The sequence below is a fragment of the Syngnathus leptorhynchus genome, chromosome 5 (assembly GCF_054491065.1).
Source record: "Syngnathus leptorhynchus isolate UIUO chromosome 5, UIUO_Slep, whole genome shotgun sequence".
Taxonomy (NCBI): domain Eukaryota; kingdom Metazoa; phylum Chordata; class Actinopteri; order Syngnathiformes; family Syngnathidae; genus Syngnathus; species Syngnathus leptorhynchus.
The window spans coordinates 16,697,803-16,716,352 of NC_141199.1; the positions used below are offsets into that span (position 1 = coordinate 16,697,803).

General features: G+C 45.4%; 3 protein-coding genes and 2 long non-coding RNA genes across 12 annotated transcripts; 2 read left to right on the forward strand and 3 right to left on the reverse strand.

The window, feature by feature from the left end:
- Positions 1-22: 22 nt before the first annotated feature.
- Positions 23-5,574, reverse strand: marchf1 (membrane-associated ring finger (C3HC4) 1). Of its 2 annotated transcripts, XM_085912205.1 has the most exons (9): positions 5,281-5,574; positions 3,713-3,769; positions 3,537-3,604; positions 2,607-3,299; positions 2,274-2,454; positions 2,059-2,203; positions 1,143-1,187; positions 823-1,042; positions 23-753 (listed from the first exon to the last, which is right to left on the reverse strand). In XM_085912205.1, the coding sequence occupies exons 1-8, from the start codon at positions 5,356-5,358 to the stop codon at positions 825-827; spliced, it is 1,485 nt and encodes a 494-aa protein (XP_085768331.1). In that variant the 5' UTR covers positions 5,359-5,574; the 3' UTR covers positions 23-753; positions 823-824. The 2 variants fall into 2 exon arrangements, 1 of the variants encoding a protein (XP_085768331.1); XR_015066066.1 differs by lacking the exons at positions 23-753; positions 1,143-1,187 and having other exon boundaries at positions 900-1,042; positions 2,274-3,299.
- A 2,075-nt stretch (positions 5,575-7,649) lies between these two features.
- Positions 7,650-9,285, forward strand: LOC147057318 (uncharacterized). Its single transcript, XR_015066067.1, has 3 exons — positions 7,650-7,836; positions 7,943-8,148; positions 8,212-9,285. It is a non-coding gene; the product is annotated as an uncharacterized LOC147057318 (long non-coding RNA).
- LOC147057319 (uncharacterized) lies at positions 7,892-10,799 on the reverse strand. The gene is made up of 4 exons (XR_015066068.1): positions 10,665-10,799; positions 10,375-10,488; positions 10,188-10,292; positions 7,892-8,138 (listed from the first exon to the last, which is right to left on the reverse strand). It is a non-coding gene; the product is annotated as an uncharacterized LOC147057319 (long non-coding RNA).
- On the forward strand, positions 10,207-12,528 carry apela (apelin receptor early endogenous ligand). The gene is made up of 3 exons (XM_085912215.1): positions 10,207-10,424; positions 11,726-11,860; positions 12,273-12,528. The coding sequence occupies exons 1-2, from the start codon at positions 10,343-10,345 to the stop codon at positions 11,812-11,814; spliced, it is 171 nt and encodes a 56-aa protein (XP_085768341.1). The 5' UTR covers positions 10,207-10,342; the 3' UTR covers positions 11,815-11,860; positions 12,273-12,528.
- Positions 12,529-12,587: 59 nt separating this feature from the next.
- tmem192 (transmembrane protein 192) lies at positions 12,588-18,496 on the reverse strand. 7 transcript variants are annotated; one of them, XM_085912207.1, is made up of 7 exons: positions 18,096-18,409; positions 17,430-17,582; positions 16,906-17,167; positions 16,713-16,835; positions 13,884-13,989; positions 13,514-13,632; positions 12,588-13,162 (listed from the first exon to the last, which is right to left on the reverse strand). In XM_085912207.1, exons 1-6 carry the CDS (start codon positions 18,120-18,122, stop codon positions 13,518-13,520), a joined length of 786 nt encoding a protein of 261 aa, XP_085768333.1. In that variant the 5' UTR covers positions 18,123-18,409; the 3' UTR covers positions 12,588-13,162; positions 13,514-13,517. The 7 variants fall into 7 exon arrangements, with proteins under 7 accessions (XP_085768333.1, XP_085768335.1, XP_085768332.1 ...); XM_085912209.1 differs by having other exon boundaries at positions 12,594-13,632; positions 17,430-17,579; positions 18,096-18,393; XM_085912206.1 differs by having other exon boundaries at positions 12,594-13,632; positions 18,096-18,393.
- Positions 18,497-18,550: the final 54 nt, after the last annotated feature.

Here is an 18,550-nt window from a genome sequence, read left to right on the forward strand (position 1 = left end):
ACATTTTCTACATTGGGTTTATTGCACAAACAAGCTAAATGTGTCTTTTTAGCAAATCAACGACAGGGGGGGGGGGGAGTCGTGTTGTGAAGGGTTTGCCAACTTTATGTGGCGTCTCTGGTAGAAACGTGAACACGTCAACAAAGCGACTAACGTATTTCTAAATGTAGCGCCATGATGAAAGACTGCAATCTGACATGATTGATAAAACATGATCATGTTTGCTCAATTGCAAAAGTGACAAAAAAAAATTACAAATAAACTCACTGAACCAAATTTGATTTCAAGTAATTACACTGGTGTGTTGATAAATAACAATATTTTAAAAAAATGTCTTTTATTCTAGTGGTTCACTTCCAAAAAGTGAAACCATACCACGTGACTTCTCTCAGCCAATCAGCAAAAGGAAAATAATGCTAACGCATCGCAGTCACTCCAGGTCCTTTTCGATTTCGGATCGATAAGACAAGTCATTTGTTGATGATGTAAAAAGACTTTGAATATGGATGTCATCGATGTTAGTTCATTTCAACCAAAATTGAAACATTTCCAGGCTGCATGTAGCCTGTATTTTGCCCACCCGTTAGCTCAAGGGAATGTACCAAGGGTCTTTAGTGCAGTTTGACAAAGTGCATAAAGGAAACGTAAAAAAAAAAAAAATACCACATAGTCATTAGTCCCTTTCTGAAGCCGAGACCTCATCATCACTCTTGGTGGTCACCGTCCGCTGCCTGCTTGCTTTCTTGTATTCACCTTGATAAGACACAAAAGTCAATTGTTGAAAACCTTATTAAACACTTGAAGACTGCAAAGCGTCGCCACCTTCAAACGGGATTGTCCGCGGTCCCCTCGGCGACCCCCTGCGGCTTGTCGAGCCGGTTCTTATCGGGACAGTTTTGCACAGTGATGATGCGGTTGAAGGCCTTGAGGCGACGCCACAGCTGCAGGTAGACCTTGCACTGGATGTACATGAAGATGAGGCCACCCGTGAAACCGATGGCCACCACGATTAGTTTGGTCCAGAAGGGCCACTCCAGCACGCCTGGGGAGAAGGAGGAGAGGGACACGGCTTAATGGAGTTATTCGGCCCGCAGGGGGCGCCAATATCGCTCACAGGAGTAGGTTGAACTGCAGGTGCTTACCCTGGGGGGTATAGTACTTCAGGAGAGAAATCCGCCAAAATTCCTCTGCAACCAACAGTTTTAATTTAATTTTAATTTAATTTCTCTCTCTCTCGCGCTCGTTCGTTGACTTCTACTGACTGAGCGCTACTTTGATAAGCATGTATCATGGCCACGCCTCCTGGATCCTGATTGGTTTAAACCTTGTGGCCTCGCAAAAGATTATCCAGACTCGCAATAGTTCTCAAACTTTTTATATCAAGTACCAACCTAAAAATAATAATAATAATAAATAATCAAAATTCAGATTTTATGATTCATTTTTATTTGGAATGTTTCTATTGTTATCATAAAAAGAATCACTTGAGCAGTGATTGAACACACAATTGCAGCTCCACATAAATGTCATAATGTTTCCAGAAGAAAGTCTTGAAGTTGAAATAATAATATTCACTGGAAATATATAAGGTGTCGAGCTCAAGCCAAAGTATAAAAGTTGTGCTTCGGTTCCATCTTGTGTTATATCGGTTATGTATGTTGACTGATTGGCTTAATAAAGCTTTTGTCATTTGCGCTGGCAAGTGGCCGTGATACATATCGTGTAGCAGCCAATATTAAATAGCATTGACGAGCACATGATCAAATCACATCACTTTCTACTATTATTGCTCAAATATTTGCATATAAATTCATTTCTATGGGATTTCTCTTTCTCTGCATTTTTGAAGGAATAATGACATTGTGAGAATAAAGTTGTCATATTACAAGGCAGAAAATGCCTTTTTTTTTTTGGGCTGTAAAATAACATCAACTCTTGTAAGATTTGAACTTTATTCTCGGTTTTTTTGCAGGTGTACCTAATTGACTGTCCGGGAAGGGGATTGGATTTATTCTTCTTTTTTTTTTTTTTTTAATGTATATATCTGATGGCACTTACCGTTCTTGCCCATTTTGATCTCCTCGGTGGTTCTCTTGATCAGGATGTAGACGGACCAGAGCATGCAGACTATGGCTACGAGGTGGAACAACACGGAGCAGTAGATCTTCCTTCTCTCGCTCTTGGTCATGTGTAACTTCTCCCACTGGCGAGACCGAGTCATTGAAAAATATCAGCGGCTGAAATTCAGTTCACGGCGTGGGGGTGCGGCGTACCTTGCGCAGAGGTTTGAGTTTGGTCTCCATGATGAAATCAAACTTGCAGAGCTCGCAGCAGCGCGTGTCCGACGACTTGATCCACTGGTAGAGACACGCGTGGTGCACGTAGCTGAGGCTGCCCGTGCAGTGGCAGGGCATGATGAGCGGGCACTCTTCATCGCCCTCGCAATGGCAGATCCTGCGCACAAAAAAAAAATGCACCAGCGTCTGAGCCTTCCGGATGCATCCATTTGCCGGGCACCACCATTTGCAGAAAGTTGTTCGACCACTCCTTTATCGTGGACCTTCTTTGACCACGGGTAGCGTGTGGCCACACGCCCCCCGACTGACCTGCACACCTCCAACTCGGAGTCATCGGAGCAGATGTGATGCGACGGGGCAGCGTTGGCGCCGCAGCATCTCTGAGGAGTGGGCGCTGACATGTCCCCACGCCCCGCCCCCTTCTCCTGATACTTTTTAGTGATCAGCTCCTCATCGCGGTCCTCCGACGAACTGTCGGGCGCGCTGGGCTCCTTGTCCATACTGGGCAAGCTTTCCCTCAGCGAGCTGTTCCCGCTGCTACTGAGGCCGCCGCGTCGATTCTTCACGCCGTCGTCCACCACCAGGGGTCGGTCGTCCTTGGTCTCGTCGGAGCCCAGCGATTGCAACTCCATCACTTCGGTCACGTCCTCGCCGCTCTTGCTCCGGCTGCGGTGTCGAGCCCGTCTGGATTTCTCCTTAGTCCAACTGCGGCTCACCGGCTTCTCGTCCTCCGAGGTGGAGTCCAGGCAGCGGAAGCGCGCAGGGGGAGCCCGGGAGGGGTCCACCGTCCGCGTCTTGTCGCGGACTGGGTTTTTGGCCTCCAATGGGTCGAAGCTGTTCCTCTTCCGGCGGTGGCGGCGCTTCACCTGCTTCTTAGGGGCCGGGGCTGAGGGGCCCCGGGCGGCGCTAGGAACCGTCATGGGAGCTCGTCGCGAGGTCTTGTTGTCAACGGGGGTGGGCAATTGGTACACATCCTCCTCAACACGGCTCAACTGGACAACACTGAACATGTGACACAAAATGGATGCTGAGATGAAATGACAATGAGGTGACAAATTGAAAATTTCATGCAAAAATAGATGAAAATCGACTGAGGTTTATAATACAGATTTTTGGATTTCAATTATTTTATAATTTTACAAAAAAAAAAAAAAAGGCAAATTAAAATGGTATGATGAAAACGGTGGCGGTGAAATGAGTGTGGACACACACGTGAGAGGTTGTCCAAATAAATTCTACCTGCAAATATCCTGAGAAGACGGGGTGACGGACGTCTTGCTGGTTTGTCCCGCTGTCGAGTTGCTGGCCTGGAAGAGGTCACGAGAACCAATGCGCTCATTTTTAAATACGTTTGATTCCCAAAGATGCAATGAAATGTTGTTTTTGGATGAGCCAAACACTCCGAGTGTGCTTACCTTGGAGATGTTGCTGGATCGACTGCCTGAGCGACCAGGGGTCTTGGCGTGAGTGCCCTGAAGCGTAAAGACATAAAAGACAGGAAATCATTATGGCGGAATGATATTTTAAAAAAAAATTTTGGGGTGAAAACGGCACATGGTCAACCCGCATGACCTCCAATGTTCCAACCACGTTTCCAGTTTGTGAATCACGATTTAATGCTACGATCCAATTCAGTGTGCTGCTCCTTCCGGCTTTGGCCAACAGGGGGCAGTACTGTATAAAAGTCATGTCAATATCAAAGAAGAGAAATAAACAACTCCTTCAACGACTTCTCCGTTAGTCAGCAAGAACGATGTTAAACAGTCATATTCATTTGATAGAGGATAAAGAATATATGTCGCTAATTTTAGAAACTTGCGGTTCATGAAAAACGGAGATGAAATATTTGCAGGGCTGCCCCCCCCCCCCCACAAATTGTGATGACATGGCTGGTACAATAGAGTGAAATAGAGAAGAGACAAGAGGGCCTCATCTAAGCTGATCAAGGGATTTGCTATTAGCGGCTCTGTGCTTTTCAGCTATGCGCACGTGTCTGGAAATGTTATTACAAGACGCTAATTGTTGTTGAATTGTTGGGTTTCGTTCTTCTGCGGTTGAGTGACAAAAAAAAAAAAACCCAGAATGTTTTATTTTGTTATGTTACAATAAACAAAAGGAATTTTCAACATTTCGAAAGTCTCCACCCCTATTCAACCGGAAGAAATAATGTGATTGCAAAAGTGTGCACACCCTCATCACTTGGGATGTGGCTGTGAATGAACAAACTCTGCGCGCGTTTGATTAGATTGAAAGCGCCTCTGCTTTTTATTTCATTCCTTAACAGTGTGGTACACGTTCTACGTGATATGAATGCCGGAAGAAAATGGATGCTTACAACCTGGTTCTATTTATACAGTTGTTTCTTGTCTGATCGGTGAGCCTGACTGAGGAGCTCAAGCGACATCGCCCACATATATCAAGAAGATCTGGCAATTGTTGATGAAATGAGCAACTAGCCACCCAGCTACGGCCTACCTGGCCCCGTGACGACTCTCTCCTGGCTGAAGACAGCCGAGTTGAACATGTGCACGCTACTTGTGGACGGATTAAGTGGTGTGGCTTGAGAGCGACACTCAATATATTGTTAGCGATTTGCCGATAACAAAATGGGAAAATTCACAATAATGATATTGCTAGTGTGTATGAGTGTTACAAAAATAATAAAAGTGACAATACCGTAATCAATCATCTTAGATCATTTCTAAATCTGGCTTTCCTCTTCTCGCTCTCGAGGGAAACACACACGTTGGCTAAGTGTGTGTGTGACGTAACCCTGGATCGCACCCCCCCCCCCCTTGTCACACTCTGTTAAAAAGAGCATAAAAAGCCCACAAGAGTGATAAAAGCTTGCTGGGAGTGGGGAAAGGCTGTCAATGGAGCCATGCAGCTTTTCCAACACAACTTTTCCTTTTCAAACCAAATCTGAGCAGTTTTCACGGCTCAAGATGGTTTGACCTCCAAGTGGTCCATTTTCCAAATTTACCTCATTCCTGTCTTTGGGCCGAGAGGCGCTCTTGCCGTTCTCCCTGGCTGGGACCACCGTAATCTGGTGTACAGGCATGGTGGCCGTTTCCAGGCAACACTCAAGCACACGTAGACGTCGGCCTTGGTCCCACGGCGTCCCCTCCGCGCCTACCCGTCCTCCGATGGGCGGCCATCCCGCCGAAGGAGACCAGGCGGGTCCTGCTTCTCCTTGCGCTTCCCGACCCGGATGGTGGAATTAGATCACAAAGACAACGGTAGAGATGGCTGGGTGTCAGGTTGTCATGGCGACTGGGAAACTACACAGCAGCTCCCTCCCTCCTTCCTTCCTTCCTTCCGTCCGTCCATCTGTCCGCCCGCCTTCTCCTCGTGGCCCCCCCACCGCTGACAGAGCGGGGGAGAGAGAGAGAGAGAACGAGGTGTGTGTTGGCGTGCTGGATTTCGCCATGCATACGGGGTAATAATAAGCATACGCTCCGCTCCGCGAGGGGATTAAGGCTTAGACTAACCTCAATCCGCCCCCCCCCCCCCCCCCGCCCTTATCTCGGAACTAATGGGATTACACGACGCGCTCGGGGATGCTAAAAACACATACAACAAACGCACTTGTTGTTTCCTTGAAATAGACACTTATCTGACTTCAAAATACCAACCAGTGTCTGTGTGTGTGTGTGTCTGTGTGTGCGTGATGTATGACCTCAATTTACCCCAAGTCTAAACCAGTAGTAAAATGAATTGATTCCTGCCCACCACCAAAATGAAACAACCCAAAGAAAGATCGGTGCTTACGTATTATCGGGAGGACCTTTAAAAAAACGACTCAAAAATTAAAGTAAATTATTTATTGAAACGATAACATTACATTTGTAATTCCGGAGGCCAGAACGACCCCGAGCACCAGCGGTCAGCCACGGAGGGTGCTGGATCATCCATACTTCCATAGCTCCAGAGCTCCAGAGATCCATAGTTCCATAGCTCCATAGCCCCGGAGCTCCATAGCCCCGGAGCTCCATAGCCCCGGAGCTCCATAGCTCCATAGCCCCGGAGCTCCATAGCCCCGGAGCTCCATAGCCCCGGAGCTCCATAGCTCCATAGCCCCGGAGCTCCATAGCCCCGGAGCTCCATAGCCCCGGAGCTCCATAGCTCCATAGCCCCGGAGCTCCATAGCCCCGGAGCTCCATAGCCCCGGAGCGCCATAGCTCCATAGCCCCGGAGAAAAAGTAAAAATCAAAGGTCCTCCCAATAATACGTAAGGATCCTGAAGGAACACAACAGCCTCTTCCTCAGTGCGCGGTAAATCAAAGATCTTCATACTAACCAACAAACCATGTGAAAAAAAAGAAAAAGTAAAAATCAAAGGTCCTCCCGATAATACGTAAGCACCGAAAGATCATTCTATAATATTATCATGAATAATTATGAAGAATATTTTTAAATCGTTATTATTTTATATCTTATTTTTGATTTTAGAAGTACAAGTCTTTTACTCAATATTAGCGATTTGAAAAAAAAAAAAAAAAAAGAGGAAGTGAGATGGACACAAATGTCCCAATGAGTAGATAGAGTAGAAGTGTTCAAACGAGCACACAAAGAGAGAGAGCCAAAAGCCATTCATGAATTAATGATTGTTAACATGATCCGACGTGAATTTGAGAGGCGTAAGCGTGCACTTCACTGCCCTATAAGTGTGTGTGTGTGGAAGTAGTGCTAATGCTAACATAGTTACCCGTGTTGGACCATGTTGTCCTTCTTGTTAGGTGAGCTGGAGGCGCTGACCGTGGTCTTTTCCCTCCTGGTTTTTGCTCTCATCACGCTGGCCGGAATGATCCATGAGGAACGTGGACGTCCTAGAAGTATGACTTTGTTCAATTTTACTTTGTTGAATATATGAAAGTAAATGACGGGAAGCAAAACTGGGTCAAAGTGTGCCAAGCTTTATACTCAAAAAAAGATGAGGTTGTAATTAGTTGTGTGAGTTCTCAACTTTTATTTCTAATAGATTTACAACAACAACAAAATTTCAAATTTGTTATCAGTCAACTAAAAATACATCTTGTTTTTACTCTTTCTTCAAATTTAGTTTCAAACATGTGTGCCACCATCTAGTGGGCGAGAGTGAAATGACACCCAAAATTAAAGTAGCAGCAAAATTGTACAATTAAAAAAAAAACAAGAAACAGAAATTGCTTTATAGTATTCAGTTTTGGAATAACACAATAAGTGCGCTGTAAATATATTTTGTTGTTTTTTGTTTTAATGAAGGGATGTGCGTTTACCTCCACAATGACGAGTTGATTGTCTGAAGACCAGGACAGCAACCTCGCCATATTGAACTTCCTCCTCCATTTGCGAGCCTGATGACATGACATCATAACCACGGGAGGCTCTTGAGTGTGTGTGTGTGTGTGTGTGTGTGAGGGAGTGTGTGTGTACATTGCACTAGGAGGGTGTGTGCATATTTGCTTCCGGGACTCGACCTGTTGGTTGGGATTAGTTTCTTTTCTTTCTACTTACGTGTGTGGGAACTCTCCACATTGAGATTGAGATTTTTCTTGTGGTGAGTCTTTATTATTATTTTTTTTTTAAACGACCTTCCTTAGCTCACATTGCTGGTTTGATGCTAAAAACTTATGACTTTCCTAAACGTATTGACTGTGCCACAGCGCCAGTAAACAACAGTGGGCAATTGTGGAACTACCAGAGAACAATTGTATCAAGTGGACGCTCTTCCATGAATGCTTCTCTCATACATACATGGAAGTGCCTTTCTCCAACTTTGAGCTGGCCTTCATCGTGACGGCCTTTGTCGTCTTGACGCTCTTCAGCGTCGCCTCCGTCTGCTTCGAGCCGGACGAGGACCTGCGGACAGGTAGGAAAAGGCAACACGCGTGAAAAGCTTGTTTAACACTTAGGAGGTGTGTGCGTTCTTCAGATGAAGGTGTCAACACGGCTGCGAGAGGGAAGCCATCAGTAGGCAGATGAAGACAGTGACAATAAAGGAAAGAAGATTTGTGGCATTTTTTCATTCCATGCTCATTTTTCCTCTTGAAAGTATTTTCAAATGAGCCAAATGTTATTCCTGACAGCACCTCGTGGCCGCCGTGTCTGAGTTGGGCTCCAACAAAGCAGCTGACTTTTGGCCTCCCAAGCCCCGGCCGGCGAGGGGGACATCTTGACTGTGTGGGACTCCCTGTTGAGTTTGCCCTTTGACCCCTGAGCCCTCCGTCAGTCAGCCGTCTAGTTGCAATAAAGACGGCCGGCGTGCTCGTGGCGCGAGACGATGGCCTTCTGCTTGGCTGAATTTGTGTGCGTGTGTGTCACTAGCACCCTTTTAACGACTCGCAATCCACTCGGCCAATAGATGGCGCTCTAAAATACGTACGCGACACTTAGGACACATGCTGAAGGTTGCCCGTTGAAATTTAGATCTTCTGAGCAAAGGGTCTCTGTTGTTGGTGATGTGATTATGTTTTTCCATTCCTTCCGTGATGAAAATAATAACCTGACAAGTAGAAACGATTACGACTCGCTCACACTGATTGAATTCCTCGGCGTGGGTCACTTAGTGATGTGCGTGCGTGTGTTTGAGGAGGATGGAAAATCCCCCGTCTAGGCGTTTAATCCCCCAGCAAGAGCAAATATTACAACACCAAAAAACCTGGCAGGGAGACTTTTTTTTTTTTGGAAGGACAAACAAACACACACACACGTTTAGAACACAACACATAGCAAGTTGGCTACCAGGTGGCTGTGAATGACAATTGGAGATCCATTAGCATATTCAAATTGGGCAAAATAAAACTTGTTTAAAAGACAATAGCCGCTGATATGCAAAGCGCGACCACAAGAAACAAAAACGGGCCGAGGAGAGCGCCAGGAATCTTGCCCGTGTCCGCACGGACATTTTTGCAAATACCATAAAGTCATAAAGGCGCACATGCACGAAGACGGACACACAAACAAACACGGTTGTGTTGTCTTTTGCGGGAGATGCTTGTTCAAAGTCTCAGGGAGTGTTTTGCAGGCCTGGCGCTCCATTAGCGTCCTGCTGTTTGCCTTAATCCTCATTCACATGTAATGGGGAACATTTCATCTTAATGTGCTAATTGATTAGCGCTGCACTCAATAGAGGAGTCGCTAACGCTGCGAAGGAGACGCCGGACGGACAGACGAGCAGACGCACTAATGAGGTGGAAAGTTGTTGTTTTTTTTACCCCAAATCAAAATGTCCCCAAGTATCTTCATGAGTGTAAGAATATTAATAATAAATAATATAATATTCAATATAATAATATTAAAACTATTTATGACTTTATTTGTATTTGTTAATATTGTTAATATGAACTGCTTTTCATGTTAATTCATGGATCATTTGCATTTATTTTTGTATGAACCTCGCTTATAAAAACAAAATATTTATGTATCATAAATCTGATATTGTTGATCAGATACTGAATTATTTATGGCTTGTTTGTTGAAACTAATACAAGGAAAAAGAACGATGGGGAGGGCCGCATTTTAAATCGCAATACTGAGGGAAAAAAATAAAATAAAATCAAGATTGTTACTGTATTTTGATTGCACATATGGAGTGTGTACGGTTGTGTGTTCGTGAGTGTGTGTTCAAGAGGACAGTTGCAAGCTCGAGTGTGTGTGTGTGTGTGTGTGTGTGTGTGTGTGTGTGTGTGTGTGTGTGTGTGTGTGTGTGTGTGTGTGTGTGTGTGTGTGTGTGTGTGTGTGTGTGTGTGTGAGGGGGGGGGTTTCCTGTCATTTGAATTACCCTCTACATGTGGGGTCAATATGTGCCGTGCTTGTGTGTGTGAGGAGTTGAAGTGGAGGGTGAGGGGTGGTCTTGGGGGTGGGGGGGCTGCAGCAAAGCCAGTATAAAGGAGGTGGGGGGAGAAGCACCTTTGTCACTTAGCTCTCAAGTCTTTGGAAAATACTGTGGACACGCTTCAGAGACATCATCCATTTCAGGAGGATCATCTACCGGCGCTGTCTTCTCTTTCTGGGCTGAAAAGAATCACCAGTAAGCCTTAGAAGCAGGATTCATCAGAACCAAGATGAGAATCTTCAACCTGTTCTACCTGTTCACCTTGCTGCTGATGCTGTTGGTGGTGGAGCCAGCCTCCATCTCCAGGCCAAGTAAGAAGAAGTTCAACAACTTTCCAAAAAAGACAATCCTGATTGAACTGGAAACATCTGCCGTCTAGTGTTGCAACAATGTATTTTTAGGATAATTTACCGATTTACAAATGAGATAAAAAGAGGTGCCAATACCATTGCAAAAAAAAAAAGCTAACAAGGGTAAATATTGAAATATAGTCACTCTCGGTTTGAATACGACGCTTAAATCCAGAAAAAGAATTGAGAATTTGAGTTTACCTTGACAAACATTGCAGAATCCCTCAAATGTTTGAGGCGTTCACATCCCACCATTAACACCGTAAATAATGGAATCAAGTGAGAGAGGGGGGGGGGGAATAAAAAAAAACAGTGGACATATTTCATTAAAAAAATGCGCGCTATCGTTAATAAAATAGCTCTAAAACAACAAAATGTGTTCATAGTGCAGTAAATCTGCACCGTAACTATCGCCAATCGTCGGAATTGATTGATGCGTTCAAGTTTTACCGCCAACGTCGTAAATTATATCATTTTCCTGAACGAAAAACCTGTTCGATAAATATATCACGTTTTTTGAACAAATATCATTTCCAAAGTTTTACACGGTAAATACTTACGCTCGAATCGTTACTTTGTTTGCTGGTTAAGTGTGAGTTAATAAAAACGAGTCGATTTTATGTCATTAACTCATCGATGCGTTCACTTCCCCCACAAAACATCGTAAATCGGAAAATGACCCGCTCGAGAAGCCGAAACTGCATGTGTGGGCACTTTGGATTTTTTTTTTTTTTTTTTTACGATTGGCTTTAATGATACACTTAGCTGCAATGCAACAGGTGAGCTGTATAAAACGAAAGCTTGGAGGCTCGGGGATCATCAGCAGATGAGTACCGCCGCCGGGGTATCACACAACTCGGTGGGTCTCCATTGTCCGGTGCTTTTGTTAATCCGGGCGTTAAAATGCCATGCAAATACGCCCCCAATCTTTTATTAAACAAAATGTCACGGGAGGAGAATGTAAAGACTCGTATGCCTCCAGGCTTGGGGTTCTCCCTCTTTTGAGGATGGGGGTTGGAAGATGAGGAGGGAGGGTTAGTCATAAAGTCATCTGGCACTTTTTATGCTCTTCCTGACTTTGGCCTGCAGCTTGTGAACGGCGGGAGCTCAGTGGATTTATTAGGGACTTTGGAAATGGTCATGGGGGGGTTGAACCTGAAGTACAGTCAAGTCATCTGATGTGATTTTGGTGATGGAGAATTCTCTCTCAAATGTGTCATCATAAAGTACACCTAAAATAATGTCATCAAACTTGTCTGCAGATTTCCTGAACGTGAGGAGAAAGTACCACCGACACTTTTGCCTTCACCGCCGATGCCTACCTCTGCACTCCAGAGTCCCCTTCCCCTGATGAGGACAAAAAATAAAATCTTGTGGTGCTTTTAAAGAGGCCATAGGTAAGAAAACATTTATTTGCATTCGAGGAATTTGCCCAAAATGGCCGAACGGATACAGCTATCCTCCAGCCAGGCTAATTTGCCGACACCGTTTCACGTAAACAGAATTTGGTGATCATTTTGAAGTTTGAGATGCGAGGGGCCCCTTTCGTGGCATTTTTTTTGGGCTTTTAATTGAACTTGAAAATGGTTTAGCAGAGGTTGCAGGTGGCACTTGAGTAGGTGTGTGTGATTAGCGGCAGAGGCGCGCCGGGACATAAATCTGGCTAATGACGCGGAAGAAGGATTAAAAGCGGGGCAGGAATGCCTGAGCCCCTCGTTTATGTCGGCACAGGCACGCTGAACTGGAGTTTACCCCCCCCTCGCTGTCAGTTGGGGCTCATAATCCCACCACTGTTACTTTCTCTTGCAGGTTTGACTTTCGGGAAGGAGAGCACGTATGCCGCCCAACTACCATAGACTCCTGATAATAATAATAATAATCACAACCAGAGAATGAGGGGCACAAGAGACGATCTTAAAAATGTCCAAGCACCTTGTTTTATCAAAAAGCCAAAGAAGAAAACAGAAATCAAGTCAGTACTGAGAAAAAAAAAAAAAAAAGGCGCTGGACTCAACAAGCTGTGGACCAAAGAGCTGCTTGCGGCCATGTTGCGGACAGATGTACATAGAGCCTGTATCATGCATTGGATGCACTTCAAATGTTTATTGAATACATTTTTATTCCTTTTAATAAATTTTTTTTTCAAGTGTATTGTTTCTGGATTTATCATTGTGTGTGTGTGCGTGTGTCGTCAAGAGCTGGGTGATGTATTGCCAAAGTAAAAAAGTTGCAGTCCATGTTTTTACAGTGTTTCATGAAACGTGAAAGTTCAAATGACAAATCCACAGAAAAGTATTTTGAAGTGTATAGTAAGCTAAAATGATTCTTGAAAAAAGTTAAAAACAAAGATGTAATTCTGTGGTATTTATTGTACACATCTCAACACGTCGAATCAAAAGTCAAGCACAGTCGAGTGCAAATTGTCACGAGAACGAATAACATTGCAGATATTAGACTGTTAAAATGGAATATGCAATACACAGAACTGGAGCACAGAGACCCGGACTGACCACAAATAGCAAAAACAATCAACATTCATTCGAACTGCCATGTAAAATAAATATGTTTTCAAAGTTTAAAAGAAAAATACAAATGAGTGGCTGAAGGGGACAAAAAGAAAAAGAATTGGGGAAAACAATAACCGGCAAGAAGCTCCCGCTGTATGTGAGGATCCCCGCCGCCGTAAATAATCACGAAATCTGCACGGCCGAGGGTCATATGGTCAAAGTCGTGGTAAAAAAAAAAAAAACAGACAATGACCACAAAAAAAAATGCTCAAGGTCCTAAAAAAATAATAATCAGCAAGCACTGCTTTGTACAAAAATACACGAGGCGTAGCACAGTATTTATATATATATATAGTTTCAAATCCTCCTTTAAAAAAAGCCGAGTAGCAGCTTTCCTGGGACTGCTCATTGATAACGCCCCCCCCCCCAACTTTGACTTCACCTGTGACCCGCGACGCCTCTTTAAACGTCGTCCATTTTCAATGCAGCAGCCCCTCCCCACCCCCCCACCACATTGCTCCATCCGTCTTTTCCGAGTCTGACCTTTTCAGTGCTGGGCGGTGAGGTTGAGCAGCCTCCTGCTCAGCGAGCTGTTGTGCTGCTTCAGGTACTCGATCAGATCCGCCTGCTTCTCCACCACCTCCTCCAGGCAAGAACCCTCTCTGAAACACACATACACATGAACGCTACAAAACGAGGACCTTTTTGTCAAACTTTGAGAAACGTTTTTAGGGTCGCTTGAAAGAACTAGCCCCAGTTTCCGACATGGCAGTAAAATTTTTGGTGGCTGCTCGGGGGGCAGGGGGCAGCTTTTAACATGGTTCCCTCCACTGTTAACTTGTGTGTCAACAAACATGGCGGAGACCACTTTTACAGTGTCAATAATGTTTGTGTGTGCGTGTGTGGCACCTACCGGAATCCCGTCTCCGTGGGTAAACTAGCGACGTCGAAGTTGTGCGAGTGTTCTTCCTGGCTGACGTCGGGCGCCGCTCGCTTCGTGTTGAAGATGCTCACTTTGACTGGAGGAAGTAAAAGCAGATGACATTTTGTCAATTCTTTTTTTTTTTTTTTCAGCGGGGGAACTGTGGCAAGAACTAAGTAGGTCAAAGGTCAAGTCAATCTTGCTCAGTCACAACATACAGTGTGTGCTGCTCGATTGTCCTTTTGGTCCCGAAAAACAAAGACGTAAGCTAACAGTGAGAGTTTCTCAGCCGCCATAATGATGCAGGTGGGAAAGTGCACAGCCGCTGCTTTTTTTTTTTTTTTCTCTTCTTCCCCTTTTAAAGGCTGCCATTCCCTGGACACGCACACACATGGGCCGTTATAACCCGCACTTAGCTCTTATGGGCCGCCATATCCTGCACTTAAAGCTCCAATTCTCACGCCCTAAACATATACCTTTACTCGGGGGGGGGGGGGGGGGGGGGCAAGGTGTGGAGCATCGGGGTGGTCGCCGCAGGAGAAGGCAGAATATGCGTCAGTGTGTCACAAAATCAAATTCTTATGAAAATACATGTCAATCAATTGAGCTTTCAATGCCACAACAGGAGACGCTAGCCACCAGCTAGCTTGCAGGCTAATGCCCACAACGCTTTGCATTTTTGTTCCGATATCCATAACTCTACGCTAGCTTGTGCTAGGCTAACGTCGTCCTCGGATGAATGGGAATATTCACAGGCGTGGCACTGAGCTGATTTCAGGGAGACGACATAGCTAGCTAGCTCGCTAAGATGATGGCGGTGCGAGTGCCTTCGGGGGTAGCGGGTATTGATAAGCGTCATTAGTCGGAGGAAATTGTCAAGGAGATTCTAAAGAGCGCAACCTTTGCTTTACTCCGGCGCAGCATCGACACAATCCAAAGAAATACTGAGCATTCCTGCATAATGAGGCCCTAAATACACGTGTGTGTGTGTGTGTGTGTGTGTGTGTGTGTGTGTGTGTGTGTGTGTGTGTGTGTGTGTGTGTGTGTGTGTGTAAATACAAGCGGTATGTGAGTAGCATTTAACAAAGCGCAACACAATGGTTTGATGCTGCTGCATTTATTGATTTGTGGAATGACACACCTCCAGTACTATTCCCCAAAACATTCATGGAGTGTATTTATCATGTTTGATGGGTTCGTTTTGCCAATAAATGTTGCCGCTCCGTGATAGGAGAAATCGCCTCTCGACTCGATACTCAATAAATGGTGGGATCAAAACATGACTCCATGCCGAAAACGGTCAAACAAGATGGATGATGGATGGACGAATAGATGGAAGGAGCGGTTGAAAGGAGGTGGCGCATTTCGCACCTCCGTGTCAGTTTCGCTTTCTCTCTCTCTCTCTGTCGCTTGCTGTCACACGAGAGCGCACGGACAAGACGGACGGTGCTCAGACCGTACCCGGGTCGGCGACCTGACGGGGAGCAATCGGTCGTGTGCTTTTCACGGTGATTACGGCGAGGCGCAACGAGCTAAAAGCTAATGCTCTCTCACGTTTGCGGCTAAAGCGGCAGTCCGCAGATGCTAGCAACGACTGTTAGCAATTCGCGGCGCTTAAAGTAAAACCGACATTGACTGCTACGTTAGCCTAGCTTGTGCAAGCTGCCAAGTGGCATGCTATTGTGTTTTTTTTTTTTTTTTTTTTGCATGGCATAGCCAGCACGTGCCCTGTAGCGGTTTTGCAGCCGAGATGCGCGAAGCAGCGAGCGAGCCTTTGAAAGCCGAGGAGCGGCTTTGATGTGCGTGGAGCGCGTGGGCCGCATTCATGTTGAAATGAGAGGCCCGAAACGTAGCGCAGAGCCCCCCAAAATAACACACACAATCTCACGCAAACACTCCCACTCACAATCCAGCATGCACTTCAAAGAGAAGTGGAACGAGGCCTTCCTGTATGGACTTCATATGACTGCAGGCTTGTCCTCCTCCTCCTCCTATAGAGGTTACACTGCATCTTTAAGTTCATCCTTGAAAGCTAAATATCCTAAATCCACATTTGCTTTTTTTTTTTTGTGGCGAGGGGGTGGTGGGGGGGGACTTGGCTCTGCGTCGCGACTCACTACACTGATCCAAGCGGGAATGTGGCACATAGTGACCTCCACAAACACTAAACGTAGGGACAATGTGTGTGTGTGTGTGTGTGTGTGTGAGGGCGGAGTGGCCGAGGGCTAGCCAGCCTGTGGCTAGGCTAAACACTAATACCTTATCTTCACCTGCATGTGTGTGTGTGTGGTATCTCGCCATCTGTGCCCCGTGGCAGCCAAAATAGGCCTTTAATATGGATTTCCTTTCAATAAGACTATCTACCCCATCAATATCCTATCAGACACTCGGTAACTGCAATCTTCCTTCTTCTTCACCTCACGGTGTGAATGGGACCGACGGTGACTCCAGGCTCGGAATGGTGTGTGTGCGTGAGCCAAAGTGAAAGATCAGCAGATCACTTGCGGGATGGATGGAGGGAGGGAGGGAGGACGAAGCAGAATGCTCGATTGTCATGCCGTCGGGTTTGAAAAGGGCAGGGCGGCTATTGTCATGCCAATGGCCTCGCACATTGTGTGGGGGGCTGCTGTGTGTGTGTGTGTGTGTGTGTTTATGTGTGTGTTAGTTAGCAATGAGATCGAACAGGGTGTCTTTCTTCAAGCTGCTTATGAAATCCCGTTAGTAACTATTTTACCTACAAAAGGTGGTACCACCGTAGCTCCCCCTTGTGGTAGTTTTGAGTACAAACCAAAAGTTTTTCTCTCTGCTCCAAATGTTTACCTGTATAGTAGATGAGGCAGGGCAACACCACAAGAAGCTCCAAGGCCAAGACGCCGATCAACAGGTAGGTGTGCACATCAACCGGCAACCGTGCCGCCATGACGACCAATAGCATTACATTCCCTGCGTGTACAGGTAGACCATGCTTAGAGCTCCACCTAGCGTCTACGGCGTGGCACGGCAGGCCATTTACCTGCGGAGTGCACGGCGAGAGGAAGCTCCTTGAGCGTGCCGGTGCTTCTGTAGAAACGCAGGTAGCCTCGGTTGCGGGCCCGGCTGTGGTGGTACTGGGCGCAGCGGGTGAACACCAGAACCAGCACCCAGAGGGCCGCCTTGCCGAAGACCACCGCGCTGTCACCCCGCACGGACCCTAGGATGCTGAGGCACGCCTCCTCCTGGCCAAGCTTTAACACGCACAGCAAGGCCACGCACACAGACAGAACCACGTACGCCACCTGGAAGGACACATGACTTGAGAAGCCCCTTTTTAACCCCACAAAATTCTCGAATGCTTGTCTGTATGTGTTGCGACACCATTCGTGTTCAAATATGTTGTTGATGCGAGGTTCGCTGTGGTGTTTGCGTCAAAAAGCTTTGCCCAGGAGTGATGCGTAAAAAAACAACAACAAAAGTATGGAATGAGAAATTTCGTACTTCATTCTAGTAATGTAAGAAGACATTTTGATTTGGAACGTGTTTGTGTGTTTCTGTCCATACATGTAGCAGAGACAGGAGGATGGCGTGGCACGCGGTGGGCACGCCGTGAAATTCTCTCCTGATGGCGGCGTGGAGGGCATCTGCTGAAATGAGTGGCCCGTCCACCAGGGAATCCTCCTCGCTGCGAGTCATGTCCACCGAAGAGCCTGCCTGCTACAAAACAATGACTTAATTTCTAGAACAATCCAGATTAAATTGAGGTGCTCCCAAACATATTCAACAAAGGTTGTCTCTCCAGATGTATCACTTCAACTTACTTTGTTGAGACCAATACCTATTTAAACAACTCATTTTTGTTATTTTATAGAAAGACCACAAAAATGAGAATAAGTGCGTTTTACAGCAAATGCAAAAGCAGTAATTTGTCAAACTTTCTTCTCCTATGTAGTTAATAAGACAAATGTATTAGTTCAGTCCATAAAGTGAGTCTATTCAATTTATCAGCCAATAACTTGCAGACAGATTTATTACTTCTGTGACAAATATCGTTTTATATGCATATCATTCTTTGGCAGATAAAATTCAAACAAGTCGTAATGTGATGTGCCATTTTTGAATATAGCGAGGACATACTGAAAACAACACACAAACCATGCTAGCTTCTTTGGCTCATACGATATTATGAGCAAAGAGGCGATCAAGTGATACAAATTATTGGGTACGTACAGCATAAAAAGCACCCCCAGACTCCATTTTACTTTAAAATTTGCCCCCTTTTCGAAGAAGGAACGACACATTACAAACTCTAAGTAAGTAGCGAAATAAAAGCTAACGATTGCAAATGCACGCTAAGCTATTTTGGCGCCTCCAGCTTTCCGTAGGATAACATCATCACATGACTAACACAACGGAAAAAAAATAAAAAAAAGTTTGCGATTCCGGACACTAACGTCAATTCTAGCTTTGTTAATGATGGCTGAATTTAGTAACAAGATACACATGACACATTTTGCTACAGTTTGGGTGAAAGTAAATGTATATGTCCTAATAATGAGTTTTAAACCGAGCAAAACCGGTGCCTACCAAAATGCAGCACTCACCGATGTCTGTCACGTGACGTATCACACTTCCGCTATATTTATGTTCTCAAAACGCGCCAAATATTTAAACATATTCTATTA

Coding starts and splice junctions, on each gene's coding strand:
- marchf1 (XM_085912205.1), bottom strand. CDS start 5,358: ATGCCTGTACACCAGATTACGGTGGTCCCAGCCAGGGAGAACGGCAAG. Junction 2,204..2,273: donor AACTCAAACCTCTGCGCAAG/GTACGCCGCACC, acceptor CGGTCTCGCCAG/TGGGAGAAGTTACACATGAC. Junction 1,188..2,058: donor GATCAAAATGGGCAAGAACG/GTAAGTGCCATC, acceptor TGTTGGTTGCAG/AGGAATTTTGGCGGATTTCT.
- apela (XM_085912215.1), top strand. CDS start 10,343: ATGAGAATCTTCAACCTGTTCTACCTGTTCACCTTGCTGCTGATGCTG. Junction 10,425..11,725: donor AGCCTCCATCTCCAGGCCAA/GTAAGAAGAAGT, acceptor ACTTGTCTGCAG/ATTTCCTGAACGTGAGGAGA.
- tmem192 (XM_085912207.1), bottom strand. CDS start 18,122: ATGGAGTCTGGGGGTGCTTTTTATGCT. Junction 17,583..18,095: donor CTGGGGGTGCTTTTTATGCT/GTACGTACCCAA, acceptor ATTGTTTTGTAG/CAGGCAGGCTCTTCGGTGGA. Junction 16,836..16,905: donor TCTCGCCGTGCACTCCGCAG/GTAAATGGCCTG, acceptor CTGTACACGCAG/GGAATGTAATGCTATTGGTC.